At 55.6% G+C, this 27960-nt stretch overlaps 1 protein-coding gene across 2 annotated transcripts; it reads right to left on the bottom strand.

Moving 5' to 3' along the window:
- Window positions 1-12: 12 nt before the first annotated feature.
- Window positions 13-27834, bottom strand: THOC6 (THO complex subunit 6). 2 transcript variants are annotated; one of them, XM_090130403.1, is made up of 12 exons: window positions 27682-27834; window positions 27330-27581; window positions 26444-26547; window positions 26311-26348; window positions 23517-23565; window positions 23331-23402; window positions 21432-21531; window positions 13412-13461; window positions 10315-10377; window positions 5802-5912; window positions 2195-2323; window positions 15-178 (listed from the first exon to the last, which is right to left on the bottom strand). In XM_090130403.1, the coding sequence occupies exons 2-12, from the start codon at window positions 27565-27567 to the stop codon at window positions 95-97; spliced, it is 1038 nt and encodes a 345-aa protein (XP_089986529.1). In that variant the 5' UTR covers window positions 27568-27581; window positions 27682-27834; the 3' UTR covers window positions 15-94. The 2 variants fall into 2 exon arrangements, with proteins under 2 accessions (XP_089986530.1, XP_089986529.1); XM_090130404.1 differs by lacking the exons at window positions 2195-2323; window positions 27682-27834 and having other exon boundaries at window positions 13-178.
- Window positions 27835-27960: the final 126 nt, after the last annotated feature.

Below are 27960 nucleotides of genomic sequence, written 5' to 3'. Positions count from 1 at the left end.
GGAGGGGTTGTGGGGTTTCAGGGGGGGTTGTGGGGTTTCTGGGGGGGTTGTGGGGTCTTTGGAGGGTCTGTGGGGTTTCTGGGGGGGCTGTGTGTCAGGTGAAGGCCAAGGAGAAGGCGCGGTAGCCCAGGTTGGTGAAGACGTCGATTTTGGGGCTGTTCCCTGCAGCTGTCAGAACCTGGGGGGGGGAAAGGAGGGGGGGTCAGCCCCACAGAGACCCCATAGGGACCCCATAGGGACCCCATAGGGACCCCACAGACACCAGACCCCATAGTGACCCCATAGAGACCCCACAAACCCCATAGAGACCCCCAAAACCCATGGAGACCCCACAGTGACCCCCAGACCCCATAGGGACCCCACAGGGACCCCCAAATCCCATAGAGACCCCACAGGGACCCCCAGACCCCATAGGGACCCCCATAGAGACCCCATAGACCCCCAAAAGGGACCCCATAGAGACCCCATAAACCCCCATAGAGACCCCCAGACCCCCATAGGGACCCCATAAATCCCCATAGGGACCCCCAGACCCCCATAGAGTCCCCATAGACCCCCATAGGGACCCCATAGAGACCCCATAAACCCGCATAGGGACCCCCAGACCCCCATAGGGACCCCATAAACCCCCACAGGGACCCCCAGACCCCCTTAGGGACCCCATAGACCCCCATAGGGACCCCATAGACCCTCATAGAGACCCCCAGGCCCCCATAGAGACCCCATAAACCTCCATAGGGACCCTCAGACCCCCTTAGGGACCCCATAGACCCCCATAGGGACCCCATAGACCCCCATGGGGACCCATAGACCCCCATAGAGACCCCATAGAGACAACCACACCCCCTTAGGGACCCCATAAACCCCCATAGGGACCCCATAGAGACCCCATAAACCCCTATAGAGACCCCCAAACTCCCAGAAAAGCCCCTCAGACCCCCATAGAGACCCCATAAACCCCCATAGGGACCCCCAGACCCCCATAGACTCCCATAGAGACCCCACAGACCCCCACAGGGACCCCCAGACCCCCATAGACCCCCATAGAAACCCCACAGAGCCCCATAGGGACCCCATAGACCTCCATAGACACCCCATAGACCCACATAAACCCCCATACAGACCCCATAGACCCCCATAGGGACCCCCACACCCCCATAGGGACCCCATAGACCTCCATGGGGACCCCCAGACCCCCTTAAGGACCCCATAGACCCCCACGGGGACCCCATAGACCCCCACAGGGACCCCATAGAGACCCATAGGGACCCCATAGAACCACATAAACCCCCATAGGGACCACCACACCCCGATAGGGACCCCATAGACCCCCATAGGGACACCCAGACCCCCATAGGGACCCCCATAGAAACCCCACAGAGCCCCATAGGGACCCCATAGACCCCCATAGAGACACCCACACCCCCATAGGGACCCCATAGACTCCCATAGGGACCCCATAGAACCCCATAGACACCCATAGGGACCCCATAGAACCCCATAAACCCCCATAGGGACCCCCACACCCCCATAGGGACCCCATAAACCCCCATAGAGACCCCCAGACCCCCATAGACCCCCATAGAAACCCCACAGAGCCCCCTAGGGACCCCATAGACCCCCACGGGGACCCCATAGACCCCCATAGAGACCCCCAGACCCCCATAGACCCCCATAGGGTCCCCATAGACCCACATAAACCCCCATAGGGACCCCATAGACCCCCATGGGGACCCCATAGACCCCCATAGAGACCCCCACACCCCCATAGGGACCCCATAAACCCCCATAGAGACCCCCAGACCCCCATAGACCCCCATAGGGACCCCATAGACCCCCACGGGGACCCCATAGACCCCCATAGAGACCCCACAGACCCCCATAGACCCCCATAGAAACCCCACAGAGCCGCATAGGGACCCCATAGACCCCCATAGAAACCCCACAGAGCCCCATAGGGACCCCATAGACCCCCATAGAGACCCCCACACCCCCACAGGGACCCCATAGACCCCCATGGGGACCCCATAGAGCCCCATAGAGACTCCCACACCCCCATAGGGACCCCATAAACCCCCATAGAGACCCCCAGACCCCCATAGACCCCCATAGGGACCCCATAGACCCCCATAGACACCCCCAGACCCCCATAGACCCCCATAGGGACCCCATAGACCCCCATAGGGACCCCCACCTTGTGCTCGGGGGCGGGGGGGTGCAGGCAGAGGCAGCGCAGCGCCGGGGGGGTGCAGGGAACGCGGCCCCTCAGTTCCCCACTGAGCTGCAGCTGGTGGAGGGATGAGCCCTGACCACAGGCCAGGAGCTGGGGGGGCAAAGGGGGGGCGTTAGTGGGGGGGGGGGGGGCAGAAATGGGGGGCTGGGGGCAGAAATGGGGGGGATAGGGGCAGAAATGGGGGTAGAAATGGGGGGGGGGGCAGAAATGGGAGCCCTGACCACAGGCCAGGAGCTGGGGGGGCAAAGGGGGGGCGTTAGTGGGGGGGGGGGCAGAAATGGGGGGCTGGGGGGAAAAATGGGGGGGATAGGGGCAGAAATGGGGGCAGAAATGGGGCAGAAATGGGGGGGTGGGGGCAGAAATGGGAGCCCTAAGCACAGGCCAGGAGCTGGGGGGGCAAAGGGGGGGCGTTAATGGGGGGGGGGGCAGAAATGGGGGGCTGGGGGCAAAAATGGGGGGGAGAGGGGCAGAAATGGGGGCAGAAATGGGGTGATGGGGGGAAAAATGGGGGCAGAAATGGGGGGATGGGGGCAGAAATGGGAGCAGAAATGGGGGGGTGGGGATAAAAATGGGGGGGACAGGGGCAGAAATGGGGGCAGAAATGGGGGGGGGGGGAAATGGGGGGGATAGGGGCAGAAATGGGGGCAGAAATGGGGCAGAAATGGGGGGGTGGGGGCAGAAATGGGAGCTCTGAGCACAGGCCAGGAGCTGGGGGGGCAAAGGGGGGCCGTTAATTGGGGGGGGGGGGCAGAAATGGGGGGCTGGGGGGAAAAATGGGGGGGATAGGGGCAGAAATGGGGGCAGAAATGGGGGCAGAAATGGGGCAACACTGAGCAGGTCCTGGTGGAACAGGACGTGCGGCTGTGCTATGGGGTGCTATGGGGTGCTATGGGGCGCTATGGGGCGCTATGGGGAGCCATGGGGTGCTATGGGGCGCTATGGGGTGCTGTGGGGTGCCATAGGGTGCTATGGGGCGCTATGGGGCGTTATGGGATGGCACTGAGCAGGTCCTGGTGGAACAGGACGTACTGCTGTGCTATGGGGTGCTATGGGGTGCTATGGGGTCCTATAGGGTGCCATAGGTTACTATGGGGTCCTATAGGGTGCCATGGGGTGCCATGGGGTGCTATGGGGCGCTATGGGGCATTATGGGATGGCACCGACCAGGTCCTGGTGGAACAGGACGTGCTGCTGTGATATGGGGTGCTATGGGGCGCTATGGGGTACAATGGGATGCTATGGGGTCCTATAGGGTGCCATAGGGTGCTATGGGGTGCTATGGGGAGCTATGGGGCACTATGGGGCATTATGGGATGGCACTGACCAGGTCCTGGTGGAACAGGACGTGCTGCTGTGCTATGGGGTGCTATGGGGTGCCATAGGGTACAATGGGATGCTATGGGGTTCTATAGGGTGCTATGGGGTGCCATGGGGTCCTATAGGGTGCCATGGGGTTCTATGGGGTGCCATAGGGTGCTATGGGGCGCTATGGGGCATTATGGGATGGCACTGAGCAGATCCTGGTGGAACAGGATGTGCTGCTGTGCTATGGGGTGCTATGGGGTGCTATGGGGTCCTATAGGGTGCCATAGGTTACTATGGGGTCCTATAGGGTGCCATGGGGTGCTATGGGCGCTATGGGGCGCTATGGGATGGCACTGAGCAGGTCCTGGTGGAACAGGACGTGCTGCTGTGATATGGGGTGCTATGGGGTGCCATAGGGTACAATGGGATGCTATGGGGTCCTATAGGGTGCCATAGGGTGCTATAGGGTGCTATGGGGTGCCATGGGGTCCTATTGGGTGCCATGGGGTTCTATGGGGGGCCATAGGGTGCTATGGGGCGCTATGGGGCATTATGGGATGGCACTGAGCAGGTCCTGGTAGAACAGGATGTGCTGCTGTCATATGGGGCGCTATGGGGTGCTGTGGGGTGCCATAGGGTGCTATGGGGCGCTATGGGGCATTATGGGATGGCACCGACCAGGTCCTGGTGGAACAGGATGTGCTGCTGTCATATGGGGTGCTATGGGGTGCTGTGGGGTCCTATAGGGTGCTATGGGGTGCTATGGGGTGCTATGGGGTGCTATAGGGTGCCATGGGGTGCCATGGGGTGCTATGGGGCGCTATGGGGTCCTATAGGGTGCTATGGGGTGCTATGGGGTGCTATGGGGTGCTATGGGGTGCCATGGGGTGCCATGGGGTGCTATGGGGCGCTATGGGGTGCTATAGGGTGCCATGGGGTGCCATGGGGTGCTATGGGGCGCTATGGGGTCCTATAGGGTGCCATGGGGTGCCATGGGGTGCTATGGGGTGCTATGGGGCATTATGGGATGGCACTGACCAGGTCCTGGTGGAACAGGACGTGCTGCTGTGATATGGGGTGCCATAGGGTGCCATAGGGTACAATGGGGTCCTATAGGGTGCTATGGGGTGCTATAGGGTGCTATGGGGTGCTATGGGAGCTATGGGGCGCTATGGGGCATTATGGGATGGCACTGAGCAGGTCCTGGTGGAACTGGACGTGCTGCTGTGATATGGGGTGCTATGGGGTGCCATGGGGTGCCATAGGGTGCTATGGGGTGCCATAGGGTGCTATGGGGTGCCATAGGGTGCCATGGGGTGCTATGGGGTGCCATGGGGTGCTATGGGGCGCTATGGGGCGCTATGGGGCGCTATGGGGCATTATGGGATGGCACTGACCAGGTCCTGGTGGAACAGGACGTGCTGCTGTGATATGGGGTGCTATGGGGTCCTATAGGCTGCCATAGGGTGCTATAGGGTGCTATGGGGTCCTATAGGGTGCCATAGGGTGCTATAGGGTGCTATGGGGCGCTATGGGGCACTATGGGGCATTATGGGATGGCACCGACCAGGTCCTGGTGGAACAGGACGTGCTGCTGTGCTATGGGGTGCTATGGGGTGCCATGGGGTGCTATGGGGTGCTATGGGGTGCTATGGGGTGGCACTGGGTGCTATGGGGTGCCATGAGGTGCCATGGGGTGCTATGGGGTGCTATGGGGCGCTATGGGGTGCTATGGGTGCTATGGGCGCTATGGGGCGCTATGGGGCATTATGGGATGGCACCGACCAGGTCCTGGTGGAACAGGACGTGCTGCTGTGATATGGGGTGCTATGGGGTGCCATAGGGTGCTATGGGGTCCTATAGGGTGCCATGGGTTACAATGGGATGCTATGCGGTCCTATAGGGTGCTATGGGGCGCTATGGGGCGCTATGGGGCACTATGGGGCATTATGGGATGGCACTGAGCAGGTCCTGGTGGAACAGGACGGGCTGCTGTGCTATGGGGTGCTATGGGGTGCCATGGGGTGCTATGGGGCACTATGGGGTGCTATGGGCGCTATGGGGCGCTATGGGGCATTATGGGGCATTATGGGATGGCACCGACCAGGTCCTGGTGGAACAGGACGTGCTGCTGTGATATGGGGTGCTATGGGGTGCCATAGGGTACAATGGGATGCTATGGGGTCCTATAGGGTGCCATAGGGTGCTATGGGCGCTATGGGGCGCTATGGGGCGCTATGGGGCATTATGGGATGGCACTGACCAGGTCCTGGTGGAACAGGACGTGCTGCTGCCCCGGAGCCAAAGGGAAGACGGTGGTGGGGGTGACGGAGCGCAGATGCCATAAAGTCAGAGCCGGACCCCCCCCGCACACCTGGGGGGGACAGAGGGGGTGGGACCAGCCCCAAAAAGACCCCAAAAACCCCAAATCCAACCCAAAGACCCCATATCCCCCCTAAAGCTCCCAAATCCCCCCAAAAAACCCCAAATCCCCCCCAAAATCCCAAATCTGCCCTCTAAAAAGACCCAAATTTACCCCCAAAAGGCACAGATTTACCCCCCAAAAACCCCAAAACCACCCCAAGAAGCCCAAATCCTCCCCTAAAGCTCCCAAATCCCCCCCAAAAAACCCCAAATCCCCCCCAAAATCCCAAATCTTCTATTCCCAAAAGACCCAAATTTACCCCCAAATGCCCCCAAATCCTAAATCTCTCCTTCCAAAAGCCCCAAATTTACCCCTAAAAACCCCAAATTCCCCCCAAGACCCCCAGATTTCCCACCCAAAAGCTCAAATTTCCCCCCCAAAAGCCACAGATTCACCCCCCAAAAAACCCCAAATCCCCCCCTAAAGCTCCCCACTCCCCCCCCAAAAAACCCCAAATCCCCCCCAAACCCCAAATCCCCCCCTAAAGCTCCCCACTCCCCCCCAAAAAAAAACCCAAATCCCCCCCAAAAACCCCAAGTCCCCCCAAAAGCCCCATATCTCCCCCAACACCCCCAGATTTCCCCCCCAAAAGCCACAGATTGACCCCCCAAAAACCCCAAATCCCCCCTAAAAACCCCAAATCCCCCCAAAAAACCCCAAATCCTCCCCAAGCTCCCCAGATTTCCCCCCCAAAAGCTCAAATTTCCCCCCAAAAGCCACAGATTCACCCCCCCAAAACCCCAAATCCACCCCAAAAGCCCCAAATCCCCCCCAAGATCCCCAAATTCCCCTCCCAAAAGCACCAAATTTACCCCCAAAAACCCCAAATCTCCCCTAAAAACCCCAAATCCCCCCAAAAAACCCCAAATCCCCCCAAGCTCCCCAGATTTCCCCCCCAAAAGCTCAAATTTCCCCCCAAAAGCCACAGATTCACCCCCCAAAAAACCCCAAATCCCCCCCTAAAGCTCCGCACTCCCCCCCAAAAAAAACCCCAAATCCCCCCAAAAGCCCCAAATCCCCCCCAAGATCCCCAAACTCCCCTCCCAAAAGCACCAAATTTACCCCCAAAAACCCCAAATCTCCCCTAAAAACCCCAAATTCCCCCCAAGACTCCCAGATTTCCCCCCCAAAAGCCACAGATTGACCCCCCAAAAACCCCAAATCCACCCCAAAAGCCCCAAATCCCCCCCAAGATCCCCAAACTCCCCTCCCAAAAGCCCCATATTTACCCCCCCAAAACCCCAAATCCCCCCTAAAAACCCCAAATCCCCCCAAACTCCCCAGATTTCCCCCCCAAAAAGCTCAAATTTCCCCCCAAAAGCCACAGATTCACCCCCCAAAAAACCCCAAATCCCCCCTAAAGCTCCCCACTCCCCCCCCAAAAAAAACCCAAATCCCCCCCAAAAACCCCAAGTCCCCCCAAAAGCCCCATATCTCCCCGAAGACCCCCAGATTTCCCCCCCAAAAGCCACAGATTTACCCCCCAAAAACCCCAAATCCCCCCTAAAAACCCCAAATCCCCCCAAAAAACCCCAAATCCCCCCAAGCTCCCCAGATTTCCCCCCCAAAAGCTCAAATTTCCCCCCCAAAAGCCACAGATTCACCCCCCCAAAAACCCCAAATCCCCCCCTAAAGCTCCCCACTCCCCCCCCAAAAACCCCAAATCTCCTCCAAAAGCCCCAAATCCCCCCCAAGATCCCCAGGCTCCCCTCCCCAAAACCCCAAATTTACCCCCAAAAAAACCCAAATCCCCCCTAAAGCTCCCAATTCCCCCCCATAAACCCCAATTCGCCCCCAAAATCCCAAATCTCCCCTCCAAAAAGACCCAAATTTACCACCAAAAGCCACAGATTTACCCCTCAAATGCCCCAAATCCACCCCAAAAACCCCAAATCCCCCCTAAAAACCCCAAATCCCCCCTAAAAAAACCCAAATTCCCCCCAAGACCCCCAGATTTCCCCCCCAAAAGCTCAAATTTCCCCCCAAAAGCCACAGATTGACCCCCCATAAACCCCAAATCCACCCCAAAAGCCCCAAATCCCCCCCAAGATCCCCAAATTCCCCTCCCAAAAGCACCAAATTTACCCCCAAAAACCCCAAATCCCCCCTAAAAACCCCAAATCTGCCCTAAAAACCCCAAATTCCCACCAAGCTCCCCAGATTTCCCCCCCAAAAGCTCAAATTTCCCCCCTAAAAGCCACAGATTCACCCCCCAAAAACCCCAAATCCCCCCCCAAAGACCCCAAATCCCCCCCAAAAGCCCCAAATCCCCCCCAAGATCCCCAAACTCCCCTCCCAAAAGCCCCAAATTTACCCCCAAATGCCCCCAAATCCCCCCAAAAAACCCCAAATCCTCCCCAAGCTCCCCAGATTTCCCCCCCAAAAGCTCAAATTTCCCCCCTAAAAGCCACAGATTCACCCCCCAAAAAGCCCCAAATCCCCCCCTAAAGCTCCCCACTGCCCCCCAAAAAACCCCAAATCCCCCCAAAAGCCCCAAATCCCCCCCAAGATCCCCAAACTCCCCTCCCAAAAGCACCAAATTTACCCCCAAAAACCCCAAATCTCCCCTAAAAACCCCAAATTCCCCCCAAGACTCCCAGATTTCCCCCCCAAAAGCCACAGATTGACCCCCCAAAAACCCCAAATCCACCCCAAAAGCCCCAAATCCCCCCCAAGATCCCCAAACTCCCCTCCCAAAAGCCCCATATTTACCCCCCCAAAACCCCAAATCCCCCCTAAAAACCCCAAATCTGCCCTAAAAACCCCAAATTCCCACCAAGCTCCCCAGATTTCCCCCCCAAAAGCTCAAATTTCCCCCCTAAAAGCCACAGATTCACCCCCCAAAAAGCCCCAAATCCCCCCCTAAAGCTCCCCACTCCCCCCCCAAAAACCCCAAATCCCCCCCAAACCCCAAATCCCCCCCTAAAGCTCCCCACTCCCCCCCCAAAAGCCCCAAATCCCCCCCTAAAGCTCCCCACTCCCCCCCCAAAAAAACCCCAAATCGCCCCCAAAAACCCCAAGTCCCCCCAAAAGCCCCATATCTCCCCCAAGACCCCCAGATTTCCCCCCCAAAAGCCACAGATTTACCCCCCAAAAACCCCAAATCTCCCCTAAAAACCCCAAATCCCCCCAAAAAACCCCAAATCCCCCCAAGCTCCCCAGATTTCCCCCCCAAAAGCTCAAATTTCCCCCCCAAAAGCCACAGATTCACCCCCCAAAAAACCCCAAATCCCCCCCTAAAGCTCCCCACTCCCCCCAAAAAAAAACCCCAAATCCCCCCTAAAAACCCCAAATCTCCCCTAAAAACCCCAAATCCTCCCCAAGACCCCCAGATTTCCCCCCCAAAAGCTCAAATTTCCCCCCAAAAGCCACAGATTGACCCCCCAAAAACCCCAAATCCACCCCAAAAGCCCCAAATCCCCCCCAAGATCCCCAAATTCCCCTCCCAAAAGCACCAAATTTACCCCCAAAAACCCCAAATCTCCCCTAAAAACCCCAAATCCCCCCAAAAAACCCCAAATCCCCCCAAGCTCCCCAGATTTCCCCCCCAAAAGCTCAAATTTCCCCCCAAAAGCCACAGATTCACCCCCCAAAAAACCCCAAATCCCCCCCTAAAGCTCCCCACTCCCCCCAAAAAAAAACCCCAAATCCCCCCTAAAAACCCCAAATCTCCCCTAAAAACCCCAAATCCTCCCCAAGACCCCCAGATTTCCCCCCCAAAAGCTCAAATTTCCCCCCAAAAGCCACAGATTGACCCCCCAAAAACCCCAAATCCACCCCAAAAGCCCCAAATCCCCCCCAAGATCCCCAAATTCCCCTCCCAAAAGCACCAAATTTACCCCCAAAAACCCCAAATCTCCCCTAAAACCCCCAAATCTCCCCTAAAAACCCCAAATTCCCCCCAAGACCCCCAGATTTCCCCCCAAAAGCTCAAATTTCCCCCCAAAAGCCAGAGATTCACCCCCAAAAAAACCCCAAATCCCCCCCTAAAGCTCCCCACTCCCCCCCAAAAAACCCCAAATCCCCCCAAAAGCCCCAAATCCCCCCCAAAAAACCCCAAATCCCCCCAAAAGCCCCAAATCCCCCCCAAGATCCCCAAACTCCCCTCCCAAAAGCCCCAAATTTACCCCCAAATGCCCCCAAATCCCCCCTAAAAACCCCAAATCCCCCCAAGCTCCCCAGATTTCCCCCCCAAAAGCTCAAATTTCCCCCCCAAAAGCCACAGATTCACCCCCCAAAAAGCCCCAAATTCCCCCCTAAAGCTCCCCACTCCCCCACCAAAAAAACCCCAAATCCCCCCAAAAGCCCCCAAAACCCCAAATCTGCCCAGATTTGCCCCAAATCTGCTCACCATCCAGTCGGAGTCGGTGGCCACGCAGCGGATCCACTTCCCGTGCTGGGGGCGGCTGCACTCCTGGTTTTTTTTGGGAGGGGGGGAAGTTGGGGACGTCCCAAAAGTGTCACCCAGAACCCCACATTGTCACCCAGAACCCCAGTGTGTCAGCCAGAGACCCAAACTGTCACCCAAAGACCCAAAAGTGTCACCCAGAATCCCAAAAGTGTCACCCAAAACCCCAAAAGTGTCACCCAAAACCCCAAAAGTGTCTCCCAGAGCCCCAAAAGTGTCACCCAGAGCCCCAAATTGTCACCCAGAATCCCAAAAGTGTCACCCAAAGACCCAAAAGTGTCACCCAGAGCCCCAAAAATTGTCAACTGGAACCCCAAATTGTCACCCGGAGACCCAAAAGTGTCATCTAATGACCCCAAAAGTGTCACCCAGAGACCCAAAAGTGTCACCCAGAGACCCAAATTGTCACCCAGAGACCCAAATTGTCACCCGGAACCCCAGTGTGTCACCCAGAATCCCAAAAGTGTCACCCAAAGACCCAAAAGTGTCACCCAGAAACCCAAAAATGTCACCTAATGATCCAAAAGTGTCACCTGGAAGCCCAGAAGTGTCTCCCAGAGCCCCAAAAGTGTCACCTGGAGCCCCAAATTGTCACCCAGAATCCCAAAAGTGTCACCCAAAGACACAAAAGTGTCACCCAGAGCCGCAAAAGTGTCACCTGGAACCCCAAATTGTCACCCAGAGACCCGAAAATGTCACCTAATGACCCCAAAAGTGTCACCCAGAGACCCAAAAGTGTCACCCGGAAACCTAAATTGTCATCCAAAACCCCAAAAGTGTCACCCAAAGACCCAAAAGTGTCACCCAGAACCCCAAATTGTCACCCGGAACCCCAGTGTGTCACCCAGAGCCCCAGACTGTCACCCAGAATCCCAAAAGTGTCACCCAAAGACCCAAAAGTGTCATCCAGAGACCCAAAAGTGTCACCCAGAACCCCAAAAGTGTCACCTGGAAGCCCAAAAGTGTCACCCAGAGCCCCAAAAATTGTCAACTGGAAACCCAAATGTCACCCAGAGACCCTAAAGTGTCACCTGGAGCCCCGAATTGTCACCCAGAATCCCAAAAGTGTCACCTGGACACCCAAACTGTCACCCAGAGCCCCAAAAGTGTCACCTGGAGCCCCAAAAGTGTCACCCAAAGATCAAAAAAGGTCACCTAATGACCCCAAAAGTGTCACCCAGAGCCCCAAATTGTCACCTGGAGCCCCGAATTGTCACCCAGAATCCCAAAAGTGTCACCTGGAACCCCAAATTGTCACCCAGAGACCCAGAAGTGTCACCCAGAGACCCAAAAGTGTCACCCAGAGACCTCAAACGTCACTCCAAACCCCAAAAGTGTCACCCAAAGACCCCAAGCGTCACCCAGAGACCCAAAAGTGTCACCTAGAACCCCAAAAGTGTCACCTGGAACCCCAAATTGTCACCCAGAGACCCAGAAGTGTCACCCAGAGACCCAAAAGTGTCACCCAGAGACCTCAAACGTCACTCCAAACCCCAAAAGTGTCACCCAAAGACCCCAAGCGTCACCCAGAGACCCAAAAGTGTCACCTAGAACCCCAAAAGTGTCACCTAAAACCCCAAAAGTGTCACCCGGAAACCTAAATTGTCACCCAAAACCCCAAAAGTGTCACCTGGAAACCCCAAAAGTGTCACCGGGAGCCCCAAAGTGTCACCCAGAGACCCCAGTGTGTCACCCAGAGCCCCAAACTGTCACCCAGAATCCCAAAAGTGTCACCCAAAGACCCAAAAGTGTCACCCAGAGCCGCAAAAGTGTCACCTGGAGCCCCAAATTGTCACCCAGAATCCCAAAAGTGTCACCCAGAGACCCAAAAGTGTCACCCAGAGACCCAAAAGTGTCACCCAGAGACCCTAAAGTGTCACCTAGAACCCCAGAAGTGTCACCCAGAATCCCAAAAGTGTCACCCAAAGACCCAAAAGTGTCACCCAGAACCCCAAATTGTCACCCAGAGACCCAAAAATGTCACCTAATGATCCAAAAGTGTCACCTGGAAGCCCAAAAGTGTCACCCAGAGACCCAAAAGTGTCACCTAGAACCCCAGAAGTGTCACCCAGAACCCCAAATTGTCACCCAGAATCCCAAAAGTGTCACCCAGAGCCCCGGAAGTGTCACCCAGAGCCCCAAAAATTGTCAACTGGAAACCCAAATGTCACCCAGAGACCCTAAAGTGTCACCTGGAGCCCCGAATTGTCACCCAGAATCCCAAAAGTGTCACCTGGACACCCAAAATGTCACCCAGAGCCCCAAAAGTGTCACCTGGAGCCCCAAAAGTGTCACCCAAAGATCAAAAAAGGTCACCTAATGACCCCAAAAGTGTCACCCAGAGCCCCAAATTGTCACCTGGAGCCCCGAATTGTCACCCAGAATCCCAAAAGTGTCACCTGGAACCCCAAATTGTCACCCAGAGACCCAGAAGTGTCACCCAGAGACCCAAAAGTGTCACCCAGAGACCTCAAACGTCACTCCAAACCCCAAAAGTGTCACCCAAAGACCCAAAAGTGTCACCTGGAGCCCAAAAGTGTCACCTGGAGCCCCAAATTGTCACCCAAAGACCCCAAGCGTCACCCAGAGACCCAAAAGTGTCACCTAGAACCCCAAAAGTGTCACCTAAAACCCCAAAAGTGTCACCCGGAAACCTAAATTGTCACCCAAAACCCCAAAAGTGTCACCTGGAAACCCCAAAAGTGTCACCGGGAGCCCCAAAGTGTCACCCAGAGACCCCAAATTGTCACCCAGAGACCCAAAAGTGTCACCCAGAACCCCAAATTGTCACTCAGAAAATGTGTCCACTGGGGGTCCAGTGTCACCTGGATCCCCAAAAGTGTCAGCTGGAGACCTCAAACGTCACTCCAAACCCCAAAAGTGTCACCCAAAGACCCAAAAGTGTCACCTGGAGCCCAAAAGTGTCACCTGGAGCCCCAAAGCGTCACCCAGAGACCCAAAGCGTCACCCAGAGCCCCCAAAGTGTCACCCAAAGACCCCAAAGTGTCCCCAAATTGTCCCCCCGTGCCCCCCCACTCACCGGGTATTTGTGCACCTCGATCACCTGCACCTGGGAGCCGTGACGCAGATCTGCAACGGGGGGACGTTGGGGACAATTTGGGGATGTTTGGGGACATTTGGGGACGTTGGCGGACGTTTGGGGACATTTGAGACTCATTTCATGGGACATTTGGGGACAATTTGGGGACATTTGGGGATGTTTGGGGACATTGGGGGACGTTTAGGGACATTTGGGGACGTTGGGGGACATTTGAGACTCATTTCATGGCGCATTTGGGGACAATTTGGGGACATTTGGGGACATTTGGGGACATTTGGGGACGTTGGGGGACGTTGGGGGACATTTGAGACTCATTTCATGGGACATTTGGGGACATTTGGGGACATTTGAGACTCATTTCATGGGACATTTGGGGACAATTTGGGGACATTTGGGGACATTTGGGGACATTTGAGACTCATTTCATGGGACATTTGGGGACAATTTGGGGACATTTGGGGACGTTGGGGGATGTTGGGGGACATTTGAGACTCATTTCATGGGACATTTGGGGACATTTGGGGACGTTGGGGGACGTTGGGGGACATTTCATGGGATGTTTGGTGACAATTTGGGGACATTTGGGGACATTGGGGGACGTTTGGGGACATTTGGGGACGTTGGGGGACATTTGAGACTCATTTCATGGGACATTTGGGGACAATTTGGGGACATTTGGGGACATTTGAGACTCATTTCATGGGACATTTGGGGACATTTGGGGACATTTGGGGACATTTGGGGACGTTGGGGGACATTTGAGACTCATTTCATGGGACATTTGGGGACAATTTGGGGACATTGGGGGACGTTGGGGGACATTTGAGACTCATTTCATGGGATGTTTGGGGACAATTTGGGGACATTTGGGGACATTTGGGGACATTGGGGGACGTTGGGGGACATTTGGGACTCATTTCATGGGACATTTGGGGACAATTTGGGGACATTTGGGGACGTTGGGGGATGTTGGGGGACATTTGGGACTCATTTCATGTGACATTTGGGGACATTTGGGGACGTTGGGGGACGTTGGGGGACATTTCATGGGATGTTTGGTGACAATTTGGGGACATTTGGGGACATTGGGGGACGTTTGGGGACATTTGGGGACATTGGGGGACATTTGAGACTCATTTCATGGGACATTTGGGGACAATTTGGGGACAATTTGGGGACATTTGGGGACATTTGGGACTCATGGGACATTTGGGGACAATTTGGGGACATTTGGGGACATTTGAGACTCATTTCATGGGACATTTGGGGACAATTTGGGGACATTTGGGGACATTTGGGGACGTTGGGGGACATTTGGGACTCATTTCATGGGACATTTGGGGACAATTTGGGGACATTTGGGGACATTTGGGGACATTTGGGGACATTTGGGACTCATTTCATGGGACATTTGGGGACAATTTGGGGACATTTGGGGACATTTGAGACTCATTTCATGGGACATTTGGGGACAATTTGGGGACATTTGGGGACATTTGGGGACATTTGAGACTCATTTCATGGGACATTTGGGGACAATTTGGGGACATTTGGGGACATTTGAGACTCATTTCATGGGACATTTGGGGACAATTTGGGGACATTTGGGGATGTTTGGGGACATTGGGGGACGTTTAGGGACATTTGGGGACGTTGGGGGACATTTGAGACTCATTTCATGGCGCATTTGGGGACAATTTGGGGACATTTGGGGACATTTGGGGACATTTGGGGACGTTGGGGGACGTTGGGGGACATTTGAGACTCATTTCATGGGACATTTGGGGACATTTGGGGACATTTGAGACTCATTTCATGGGACATTTGGGGACAATTTGGGGACATTTGGGGACATTTGGGGACATTTGGGGACATTTGAGACTCATTTCATGGGACATTTGGGGACAATTTGGGGACATTTGGGGACGTTGGGGGACGTTGGGGGACATTTCATGGGATGTTTGGTGACAATTTGGGGACATTTGGGGACATTGGGGGACGTTTGGGGACATTTGGGGACGTTGGGGGACATTTGAGACTCATTTCATGGGACATTTGGGGACAATTTGGGGACAATTTGGGGACATTTGGGGACATTTGGGACTCATGGGACATTTGGGGACAATTTGGGGACATTTGGGGACATTTGAGACTCATTTCATGGGACATTTGGGGACAATTTGGGGACATTTGGGGACATTTGGGGACGTTGGGGGACATTTGGGACTCATTTCATGGGACATTTGGGGACAATTTGGGGACATTTGGGGACATTTGGGGACATTTGGGACTCATTTCATGGGACATTTGGGGACAATTTGGGGACATTTGGGGACATTTGAGACTCATTTCATGGGACATTTGGGGACAATTTGGGGACATTTGGGGACATTTGGGGACATTTGAGACTCATTTCATGGGACATTTGGGGACAATTTGGGGACATTTGGGGACATTTGAGACTCATTTCATGGGACATTTGGGGACAATTTGGGGACATTTGGGGATGTTTGGGGACATTGGGGGACGTTTAGGGACATTTGGGGACGTTGGGGGACATTTGAGACTCATTTCATGGCGCATTTGGGGACAATTTGGGGACATTTGGGGACATTTGGGGACATTTGGGGACGTTGGGGGACGTTGGGGGACATTTGAGACTCATTTCATGGGACATTTGGGGACATTTGGGGACATTTGAGACTCATTTCATGGGACATTTGGGGACAATTTGGGGACATTTGGGGACATTTGGGGACATTTGGGGACATTTGAGACTCATTTCATGGGACATTTGGGGACAATTTGGGGACATTTGGGGACGTTGGGGGACGTTGGGGGACATTTCATGGGATGTTTGGTGACAATTTGGGGACATTTGGGGACATTGGGGGACGTTTGGGGACATTTGGGGACGTTGGGGGACATTTGAGACTCATTTCATGGGACATTTGGGGACAATTTGGGGACAATTTGGGGACATTTGGGGACATTTGGGACTCATGGGACATTTGGGGACAATTTGGGGACATTTGGGGACATTTGAGACTCATTTCATGGGACATTTGGGGACAATTTGGGGACATTTGGGGACATTTGGGGACGTTGGGGGACATTTGGGACTCATTTCATGGGACATTTGGGGACAATTTGGGGACATTTGGGGACATTTGGGGACATTTGGGACTCATTTCATGGGACATTTGGGGACAATTTGGGGACATTTGGGGACATTTGAGACTCATTTCATGGGACATTTGGGGACAATTTGGGGACATTTGGGGACATTTGGGGACATTTGAGACTCATTTCATGGGACATTTGGGGACAATTTGGGGACATTTGGGGACATTTGAGACTCATTTCATGGGACATTTGGGGACAATTTGGGGACATTTGGGGACATTTGGGGACATTTGGGACTCATGGGACATTTGGGGACAATTTGGGGACATTTGGGGACATTTGGGGACATTTGGGACTCATTTCATGGGACATTTGGGGACAATTTGGGGACATTTGGGGACATTTGGGACTCATGGGACATTTGGGGACAATTTGGGGACATTTGGGGACATTTGGGGACATTTGGGGACATTTGAGACTCATTTCATGGGACATTTGGGGACAATTTGGGGACATTTGGGGACGTTGGGGGACGTTGGGGGACATTTGAGACTCATTTCATGGGACGTTTGGGGACAATTTGGGGACATTTGGGGACGTTGGGGGACATTTGAGACTCATTTCATGGGACATTTGGGGACAATTTGGGGACATTTGGGGACATTTGAGACTCATTTCATGGGACATTTGGGGACAATTTGGGGACATTTGGGGACATTGGGGGACATTTGGGACTCATTTCATGGGACATTTGGGGACAATTTGGGGACATTTGGGGACATTGGGGGACATTTGGGACTCATTTCATGGGACATTTGGGGACAATTTGGGGACATTGGGGGACGTTGGGGGACATTTGAGACTCATTTCATTGGATGTTTGGGGACAATTTGGGGACATTTGGGGACATTTGGGGACGTTGGGGGACGTTGGGGGACATTTGGGACTCATTTCATGGGACATTTGGGGACATTTGGGGACGTTGGGGGACGTTGGGGGACATTTCATGGGATGTTTGGTGACAATTTGGGGACATTTGGGGACATTGGGGGACGTTTGGGGACATTTGGGGACGTTGGGGGACATTTGAGACTCATTTCATGGGACATTTGGGGACAATTTGGGGACATTTGGGGACATTGGGGGACGTTTGGGGACATTTGGGGACGTTGGGGGACATTTGAGACTCATTTCATGGGACATTTGGGGACAATTTGGGGACATTTGGGGACATTTGAGACTCATTTCATGGGACATTTGGGGACATTTGGGGACATTTGGGGACATTTGGGGACGTTGGGGGACATTTGAGACTCATTTCATGGGACATTTGGGGACAATTTGGGGACATTGGGGGACGTTGGGGGACATTTGAGACTCATTTCATGGGATGTTTGGGGACAATTTGGGGACATTTGGGGACATTTGGGGACATTTGGGGACGTTGGGGGACGTTGGGGGACATTTCATGGGATGTTTGGTGACAATTTGGGGACATTTGGGGACATTGGGGGACGTTTGGGGACATTTGGGGACGTTGGGGGACATTTGAGACTCATTTCATGGGACATTTGGGGACAATTTGGGGACATTTGGGGACGTTGGGGGACGTTGGGGGACATTTCATGGGATGTTTGGTGACAATTTGGGGACATTTGGGGACATTGGGGGACGTTTGGGGACATTTGGGGACGTTGGGGGACATTTGAGACTCATTTCATGGGACATTTGGGGACAATTTGGGGACAATTTGGGGACATTTGGGGACATTTGGGACTCATGGGACATTTGGGGACAATTTGGGGACATTTGGGGACATTTGAGACTCATTTCATGGGACATTTGGGGACAATTTGGGGACATTTGGGGACATTTGGGGACGTTGGGGGACATTTGGGACTCATTTCATGGGACATTTGGGGACAATTTGGGGACATTTGGGGACATTTGGGGACATTTGGGGACATTTGGGACTCATTTCATGGGACATTTGGGGACAATTTGGGGACATTTGGGGACATTTGAGACTCATTTCATGGGACATTTGGGGACAATTTGGGGACATTTGGGGACATTTGGGGACATTTGAGACTCATTTCATGGGACATTTGGGGACAATTTGGGGACATTTGGGGACATTTGAGACTCATTTCATGGGACATTTGGGGACAATTTGGGGACATTTGGGGATGTTTGGGGACATTGGGGGACGTTTAGGGACATTTGGGGACGTTGGGGGACATTTGAGACTCATTTCATGGCGCATTTGGGGACAATTTGGGGACATTTGGGGACATTTGGGGACATTTGGGGACGTTGGGGGACGTTGGGGGACATTTGAGACTCATTTCATGGGACATTTGGGGACATTTGGGGACATTTGAGACTCATTTCATGGGACATTTGGGGACAATTTGGGGACATTTGGGGACATTTGGGGACATTTGGGGACATTTGAGACTCATTTCATGGGACATTTGGGGACAATTTGGGGACATTTGGGGACGTTGGGGGACGTTGGGGGACATTTCATGGGATGTTTGGTGACAATTTGGGGACATTTGGGGACATTGGGGGACGTTTGGGGACATTTGGGGACGTTGGGGGACATTTGAGACTCATTTCATGGGACATTTGGGGACAATTTGGGGACAATTTGGGGACATTTGGGGACATTTGGGACTCATGGGACATTTGGGGACAATTTGGGGACATTTGGGGACATTTGAGACTCATTTCATGGGACATTTGGGGACAATTTGGGGACATTTGGGGACATTTGGGGACGTTGGGGGACATTTGGGACTCATTTCATGGGACATTTGGGGACAATTTGGGGACATTTGGGGACATTTGGGGACATTTGGGACTCATTTCATGGGACATTTGGGGACAATTTGGGGACATTTGGGGACATTTGAGACTCATTTCATGGGACATTTGGGGACAATTTGGGGACATTTGGGGACATTTGGGGACATTTGAGACTCATTTCATGGGACATTTGGGGACAATTTGGGGACATTTGGGGACATTTGAGACTCATTTCATGGGACATTTGGGGACAATTTGGGGACATTTGGGGACATTTGGGGACATTTGGGACTCATGGGACATTTGGGGACAATTTGGGGACATTTGGGGACATTTGGGGACATTTGGGACTCATTTCATGGGACATTTGGGGACAATTTGGGGACATTTGGGGACATTTGGGACTCATGGGACATTTGGGGACAATTTGGGGACATTTGGGGACATTTGGGGACATTTGGGGACATTTGAGACTCATTTCATGGGACATTTGGGGACAATTTGGGGACATTTGGGGACGTTGGGGGACGTTGGGGGACATTTGAGACTCATTTCATGGGACGTTTGGGGACAATTTGGGGACATTTGGGGACGTTGGGGGACATTTGAGACTCATTTCATGGGACATTTGGGGACAATTTGGGGACATTTGGGGACATTTGAGACTCATTTCATGGGACATTTGGGGACAATTTGGGGACATTTGGGGACATTGGGGGACATTTGGGACTCATTTCATGGGACATTTGGGGACAATTTGGGGACATTGGGGGACGTTGGGGGACATTTGAGACTCATTTCATTGGATGTTTGGGGACAATTTGGGGACATTTGGGGACATTTGGGGACGTTGGGGGACGTTGGGGGACATTTGGGACTCATTTCATGGGACATTTGGGGACATTTGGGGACGTTGGGGGACGTTGGGGGACATTTCATGGGATGTTTGGTGACAATTTGGGGACATTTGGGGACATTGGGGGACGTTTGGGGACATTTGGGGACGTTGGGGGACATTTGAGACTCATTTCATGGGACATTTGGGGACAATTTGGGGACATTTGGGGACATTGGGGGATGTTTGGGGACATTGGGACTCATTTCATGGGACATTTGGGGACAATTTGGGGACATTTGGGGATGTTGGGGGACGTTCGGGGACATTTGAGACTCATTTCATGGGACGTTTGGGGACAATTTGGGGACATTTGGGGACGTTGGGGGATGTTTGGGGACATTTGGGGACGTTGGGGGACATTTGAGACTCATTTCATGGCGCATTTGGGGACAATTTGGGGACATTTGGGGCCATTTCATGGGATCTTTTGGGGCCATTTGATGGGGACACTGGGGAGGGGACATTTGGGGACAATTTGGGGGCCATTTTGGGGTCATTTCCTGGGGTCTTTTGGGGAGGGGACAATTTGGGGCCATTTGGGGCCATTTAGGGTCATTTTGGGGTCATTTTGGGGCCATTTGGGGCCATTTTGGGGTCATTTTGGGGTCATTTCCTGGGGTCTTTTGGGGAGGGGACATTTGGGGTCATTTTGGGGCCATTTGGGGGCCATTTTGGGGCCATTTGGGGCCATTTTGGGGTTATTTTGGGGTCATTTCCTGGGGTCTTTTGGGGAGGGGACATTTGGGGTCATTTTGGGGTCTTTTGGGGGCCATTTTGGGGCCATTTGGGGTCATTTTGGGGCCATTTTGGGGTTATTTTGGGGTCATTTCCTGGGGTCTTTTGGGGAGGGGACACTTTGGGGACATTTGTGGACATTTGGGGTCATTTGGGGCCATTTTGGGGTCATTTGGGGCCATTTTGGGGCCGTTTTGGGGTCGTTTCCTGGGGTCGTTTTGGGAAGGGGACAATTTGGGGTCATTTGGGGCCGTTTTGGGGTCATTTTGGGGACATTTCCTGGGGTCTTTTGGGGAGGGGACAATCTGGGGACATTTGGGGCCATTTAGGGCTGTTTTGGGGCCGTTTTGGGGTCGTTTTGGGGTCATTTCCTGGGGTCTTTTGGGGAGGGGACACATTGGGGACACTTTTGGGGGTCCCACTCACCCCACAGACGCACGGTGCCGTCCTCCCCCCCCGAAAGACACTGGGGGGGGTCCCGCAGAGCCAGGCAGTGCACGCAGTCCCGGTGACCCCGCAGTTCATGCTGGGATTTGGGGAGGGGGTAAACATTGGGATCCCCCCCCCCCCCCAAATAAAAAACCCCATAGAACCCCCCAAAACCCCCCAGAGACCCCATAGAGCCCCATAGATTCTCATGAAACCCCATAAATCCCATTCAGCCCCATTGCCCCCCCCCCCCCCCCCAGACCCCCCCACTGCCCCCCAGGCCCTACAGAACCCCATAGACCCCCCCTCAGACCCCCCCTCAGAACCCCATTCCCCCCCCAGCCCCCAAAATGCCCCCAAATATCCCCACTGCCCCCCCCATCCCCCCATAGACCCCATTGCTCCCCCCAGACCCCCAAATACCCCCATAGACCCCATTGCTCCCCCCCAGACCCCCAAATACCCCCATAGACCCCCACTGCCCCCCCCAGACCCCCCCAGACCCCCAAATAGCCCCATAGACCCCCACTACCCCCCCCCAGCCCCCCCTGCCCCCCATAGACCCCCATTGCCCCCCAAATACCCCACTTCCCCCCCCCAGACCCCCAAATACCCCCATAGACCCCCATTGCCCCCCCCCAGACCCCCAAATACCCCCATAGAACCCCATTGCCCCCCCATTCCCCACTGCCCCCCCCAGACCCCCAAATATCCCCACTACCCCCCCCAGCCCCCCATAGACCCTACTGCCCCCCCCCGACCCCCAAATACCCCCATACACCCCCATTGCCCCCCCCAAGCTCCCATTGCCCCCCATTCCCCACTCCCCCCCCCAGACCCCCATAGACCCCCATTGCCCCCCCCAAGCCCCCATTGCCCCCCATTCCCCACTCCCCCCCCCAGACCCCCATTGCCCCCCATAGACCCCCACTGCCCCCCCCAGACCCCCAAATACCCCACTGCCCCCCCCAGACCCCCCCAGACCCCCAAATACCCCCATAGACCCCCACTACCCCCCCCCAGCCCCCCCTGCCCCCCATAGACCCCCATTGCCCCCCAAATACCCCACTTCCCCCCCCCAGACCCCCAAATACCCCCATAGACCCCCATTGCCCCCCCCCAGACCCCCAAATACCCCCATAGAACCCCATTGCCCCCCCCCAAGCCCCCAGTGCCCCCCCATTCCCCACTGCCCCCCCCAGACCCCTAAATATCCCCACTACCCCCCCCAGCCCCCCATAGACCCTACTGCCCCCCCCGACCCCCAAATACCCCCATAGACCCCCATTGCCCCCCCCCAAGCCCCCATTGCCCCCCATTCCCCACTGCCCCCCCCCAGACCCCCAAATACCCCCATAGACCCCCACTGCCCCCCCCCAAGCCCCCATTGCCCCCCATTCCCCACTGCCCCCCCCCAGACCCCCAAATACCCCACTGCCCCCCCCAGACCCCCCCAGACCCCCAAATACCCCCATAGACACCCATTGCCCCCCCCCGAAGCCCCCATTGCCCCCCATTCCCCACTGCCCCCCCCCAGACCCCCAAATACCCCACTGCCCCCCCCAGACCCCCCCAGACCCCCAAATACCCCCATAGACACCCATTGCCCCCCCCCGAAGCCCCCATTGCCCCCCATTCCCCACTGCCCCCCCCCAGACCCCCAAATACCCCACTGCCCCCCCCAGACCCCCCCAGACCCCCAAATACCCCCATAGACACCCATTGCCCTCCCCCGAAGCCCCCATTGCCCCCCCATTCCCCATTGCCCCCCAAATACCCCACTGCGCCCCCCCCAGACCCCCAAATACCCCCCCCCAAGCCCCCTAACCCCCCCAACCCCCCCCCCAAACCTCCCCCCCCCCCCAAAATCTCCCCCCCCCCCCCCCCCCAACTCACAGTGAAGACCCCGCTCTCCAAATCCATCACCCTGACGACTCCGTCCCCCCCCGCCATCACCAGCGAGTTGTCCTGGGGGGGGGGGGGCAGGAAAATTGGGGGGGGGGTTGAGAACCACGTGATGACGTCATGGCTGTGACGTCATCATGGTGACGTCATCACGGTGACGTCATCAGCGCTGCTCACCCTGTGGTTGATCTGAATGCTGTTGATTTCCGGGACCTCCAAACTGCTCCTGGGGGGGGGGGAGGGCAGGGGGTTGGATGGGGGGGGGGGGACACAAGGGGGTTGTGGGGGGGGGGTGGGGGGGCATGGAAACGTTTTTGGGGGGGAAAAAAATGGGATTTGGGGGGGAAAATGGGATGGGGGGGGATGGGGTTGGGGGGGGAAATGGGATTTTGGGGGGGGAATAGGATTTGGGGGGGGAAATGGGATGGGGGGGGAAAAATGGGATTGGGAGGGGGGGGGGAATGGGATTTTGGGGGGGGGAGAAATGGGATTGGGGGGGGAATGGGATGGGGGGGGGAAATGGGATTTTGGGGGGGGAATGGGATTTTGGGGTGGGAGAAATGGGATTGGGGGGGGAGAAATGGGATTGGGGGGGGAGAAGTGGGATTTTGGGGGGGGGAGAAATGGGATTTTGGGGGGGGGAATGGGATTTTGGGGGGGGGAATGGGATTGGGGGGGGTGAAATGGGATGCGGGGGGAAAATGGGATGCGGGGGGGTGGGGTGGAATGGGATTGGGGGGGGGAATGGGATTTTGGGGGGGGGAATGGGATTTGGGGGTGGAAATGGGATGGGGGGGGTGAAATGGGATTTTGGGGGGGGGAATAGGATTTGGGGGGGGGAAATGGGATTTTGGGGGGGGTGAAATGGGATTTGGGGGGGGGGGAATGGGATGGGGGGGGTGAAATGGGATTGGGGGGGGGAATGGGATTTGGGGGTGGAAATGGGATTGGGGGGGGGGGAGTGGGATTTTGGGGGGGGGAATGGGATTTTGGGGGGGTGGGGTGGAATGGGATTGGGGGGGGGAATGGGATGGGGGGGTGAAATGGGATTTTGGGGGGGGGAATAGGATTTCGGGGGGGGAAATGGGATTGGGGGGAGGAAATGGGGTTGGGGGGGGGAAATGGGATTTTGGGGGGGAGAAATGGGATTGGAAAGATGGGATTTTGGGGGGGTGAAATGGGATTTGGGGGGGGGGAAATGGGGTTGGGGGGGAGCAGAAATTGGGATTGGGGGGGGAAATGGGATTGGGGGGGGAAAAATGGGATTTTGGGGTGGGGAAATGGGGTTGGGGGGGGGGAGAAATGGGATTTGGGGGAGGGGAGAAAAGGGATTTTGGAGGGAGGAAAAAGGATTTGGGGGGGGGGAAATGGGATTGGAAAAATGGGATTTTGGGGGGGGTGAAATGGGATTTGGGGTGAGAAATGGGATTTTGGGGGGGGAGAAATGGGATTTGGGGGGGGTGAAATGGGATTTGGGGGGGGTGAAATGGGATTTCGGGGGGGGAAATGTTATGGGGGGGGAAATGGGGTTGTGGGGGAGCAGAAATTGGGATTGGGGGGGGAAATGGGATTTTGGAGGGGGGAAATGGGATTGGAAAAATGGGATTTTGGGGGGGGTGAAATGGGATTGGGGGGAGGGGAAGAAATGAAATTGGGGGGGTGGGGGGAAATGGGATTTTGGGGGGGAGAAATGGGGGAAAATAAGGGAAAGCAGGGTGAGTTTTGGGGTCCTTTGGGGTCACTCAAGGTCACATTTTGGGGTCACTCGGGGTCATACTGTGCGGTCCCAATTTGGGGTCCCAATTTGGGGTTATTTGGGGTCACATTTGGGGGTCAATGGGGGTCATATTTTGGGGTCACAATTCGGGGTCAATCAGGGCCACATTTTGGGGTCATTTGGGGTGACATTTTGGGGTCAGTCGAGGTCAAATTTGGGGTTATTTGGGGTCACATTTTGGGGTCAGTTGAGGTCACAACTTGGGGTCATTCTGGGTCATAAATTGGGGTTACTTGAAGTCCTAATTTGGGGTCACTCAGGGTCACAATTTGGGGTTATATGGGGTCACGTTTTTGGGGTCACTTGGGGTCACAACTTGGGGTCACTCAGGGTCACAATTTGGGGTTATTTGGGGTCACGTTTTTGGGGTCACTTGGGGTCACAACTTGGGGTCACTCAGGGTCACAATTTGGGGTTATTTGGGGTCACGTTTTTGGGGTCACTTGGGGTCACAACTTGGGGTCATTCTGGGTCATAAATTGGGGTTACTTGAAATAATAATTTGGGGTCACTCAGGGTCACAATTTGGGGTTATTTGGGGTCACATTTTGGGGTCAGTTGAGGTCACAACTTGGGGTCATTCTGGGTCATAAATTGGGGTTACTTGAAGTCCTAATTTGGGGTCACTCAGGGTCACAATTCGGGGTCATTCTGGGTCATAAATTGGGGTTACTTGAAATAATAATTTGGGGTCATTCAGGGTCACAATTTGGGGTTATTTGGGGTCACATTTTGGGGTCACTTGGGGTCACAACTTGGGGTCACTCAGGGTCAAATTTGGGGTTATTTGGGGTCACGTTTTTGGGGTCACTCAGGGTCACAACTTGGGGTCATTCTGGGTCATAAATTGGGGTTACTTGAAGTCTTAATTTGGGGTCACTCAGGGTCACAATTTGGGGTTATTTGGGGTCACATTTTGGGGTCACTTGGGGTCACAACTTGGGGTCATTCTGGGCCATAAATTGGGGTTACTTGAAGTCCTAATTTGGGGTCACTCAGGGTCACAATTTGGGGTTATTTGGGGTCACATTTTGGGGTCAGTTGAGGTCACAACTTGGGGTCATTCTGGGTCATAAATTGGGGTTACTTGAAGTCCTAATTTGGGGTCACTCGGGGTCACAATTCGGGGTTATTTGGGGTCACACTTTGGGGTCACTCAGGGTCATATTTTGGGGTCACACTTTGGGGTCTCACCTGCACGGGGGTCTCCTGGTCCACACCTCTTTGCAGCCCTACAGGGGTCCAAACCCCACACCGTCAGCCCACAGCCACCCCTCTCCCGCCCCCTGAGGGGGTCAGGGGTCAGAGGTCAGGGGTCAGAGGTCACCTTTTTGGCCAGGTCAGCCCAGTTCCAAGCCCGCACTTCCCCATCGCTGGCGCTCAGCAGCTGCTTCTCCCCACAAGCCAAGGCGTACACTGGGCCTCGGTGTGCTGCCAGGGGTCAAAGGGCACGGGGTCAAAGGTTACGGGGTCAAAGGGCATGGGGTCAAAGGGCACGGGGTCAGGGCTCTGGTAGGGGCAATGGGAGTGGGGGTTAATGGGGCTGGGGGCAAAGGGTGGGGCTAAAGGGGGCGGGGTCAGGGCAGGGTCAATGGGGTTGGGGTCAAAGGGAATGGGGTCAGGGGTCAGCGGTCAAAGGGGGCGGGGTCAGGGCAGGGTGAAGGGGAATGGGGTGAACAGGTGGGGTCAGAGGTCAAACGAAGATGCAGAGTTAATGGGAGTGGGGTCAGGGGTCAGAGGTCAAAGGGGGCGGGGTCAGGGGTCAAGGCAGGGCCAATTGGAGTGGGGGTCAATGGAGTTGGGGTTAAAGGGCGGGGCTAAAGGGGGTGGGGTCAGGGGTCAGAGGTCAAGCTGGGGTCAAAGCAGGTTCACAGGGAACAGGGTGAAAGAATGAGGTCAGGGGTCAGAGGTCAAACAGGGAGGAGTCCGGGCAGGGCCAATGGGAGCGAGCTTAGGGGTCACATGTCCAAAGAGTTTGGGGTCAGGGGTCGGAGGTCAAAGAGAGTGGGAGACAGGGGTCACGGGGTCAAAGTGGGCGTGGCCAACCGCTTGAGAGGGGGCGTGGCCAAAGGAAACGGGGCAAATGGGAATGATGGGAGCCCCGGCCGCCATGTTGGCTGCCGCAAGGCATTGTGGGTCCACCCCTCCACCATAACCCCGGGACCGCTTTCTCCTCCCCCCCCCAAAATCCCCCACCCCCAACGACCTCTCACCCCGGAAGCAGAACAGCGGCTTTTTGCTCTCCTCTGTAGCCCCGGCTCCCAGCGCCGCCGCCAACCCGAAAATCGCCACTTCGCCGTAGTTATTCCCCGCAGCCAAATACCTCCCGCAAGGGGAAGGGCTCTGAGACAGAACGCTCATATGAAGCAGCTGCCGGGCTCGCCGGGGTCCCGCGGGTGACACACAGCCCCGTTCCGCCGCCTCCGGATCCTCCTCGCAGGGCGCCGCCATTTTGTCGCGTCTCTCTGGCGCGGAAAGATGACGTCATAAGGCCGCGGGGTGGTGGGAAGCGCGCGCCGATACACAGCGCATGCGCGGTTCACCCCGCGCAGTCTCGCTGGGTACTTTACGCATGCGCCGTCTCCATGCAAACGTTCTGCGCATGCGTAGACTGGGGTTGCGCCACGTGGATACCAATGCGCATGCGCCGTTTCCACGGCGATCGCGTCCTTCGAACTCCACGTGCGGCACGACCGCGCGGCTGGTTAGGCGCATGCGCACTGAGAAGGCGCAGCCGCAGCCAGATGTGCGCATGCGTCGTCGCAGCGGAGCCTGCCCTTTCCCAGCACTGCGCATGCGCGGTATCCGTGCCAACCACGCGTGCGCAAATGAGAAAAATCGGTA

This window comes from Phasianus colchicus, chromosome 40 (genome assembly GCF_987193195.1).
Source record: "Phasianus colchicus chromosome 40, bPhaCol1.hap1.1, whole genome shotgun sequence".
NCBI lineage: Eukaryota > Metazoa > Chordata > Aves > Galliformes > Phasianidae > Phasianus > Phasianus colchicus.
The sequence above is the reverse complement of the archived record's forward strand: the minus strand, read 5'-3'. Positions and strand labels throughout refer to the sequence as shown.

Excerpts from the sequence above, each read along its gene's own strand:
- THOC6 (XM_090130403.1), bottom strand. The coding sequence starts at position 27,567 with ATGGCGGCGCCCTGCGAGGAGGATCCGGAGGCGGCGGAACGGGGCTGT. Across the intron at positions 10,378-13,411 it reads TCGAGGTGCACAAATACCCG|GAGTGCAGCCGCCCCCAGCA; the intron begins GTGAGTGGGGGG and ends AAAAAAAACCAG. Across the intron at positions 2,324-5,801 it reads TCCTGTTCCACCAGGACCTG|CTCCTGGCCTGTGGTCAGGG; the intron begins GTCAGTGCCATC and ends TTGCCCCCCCAG.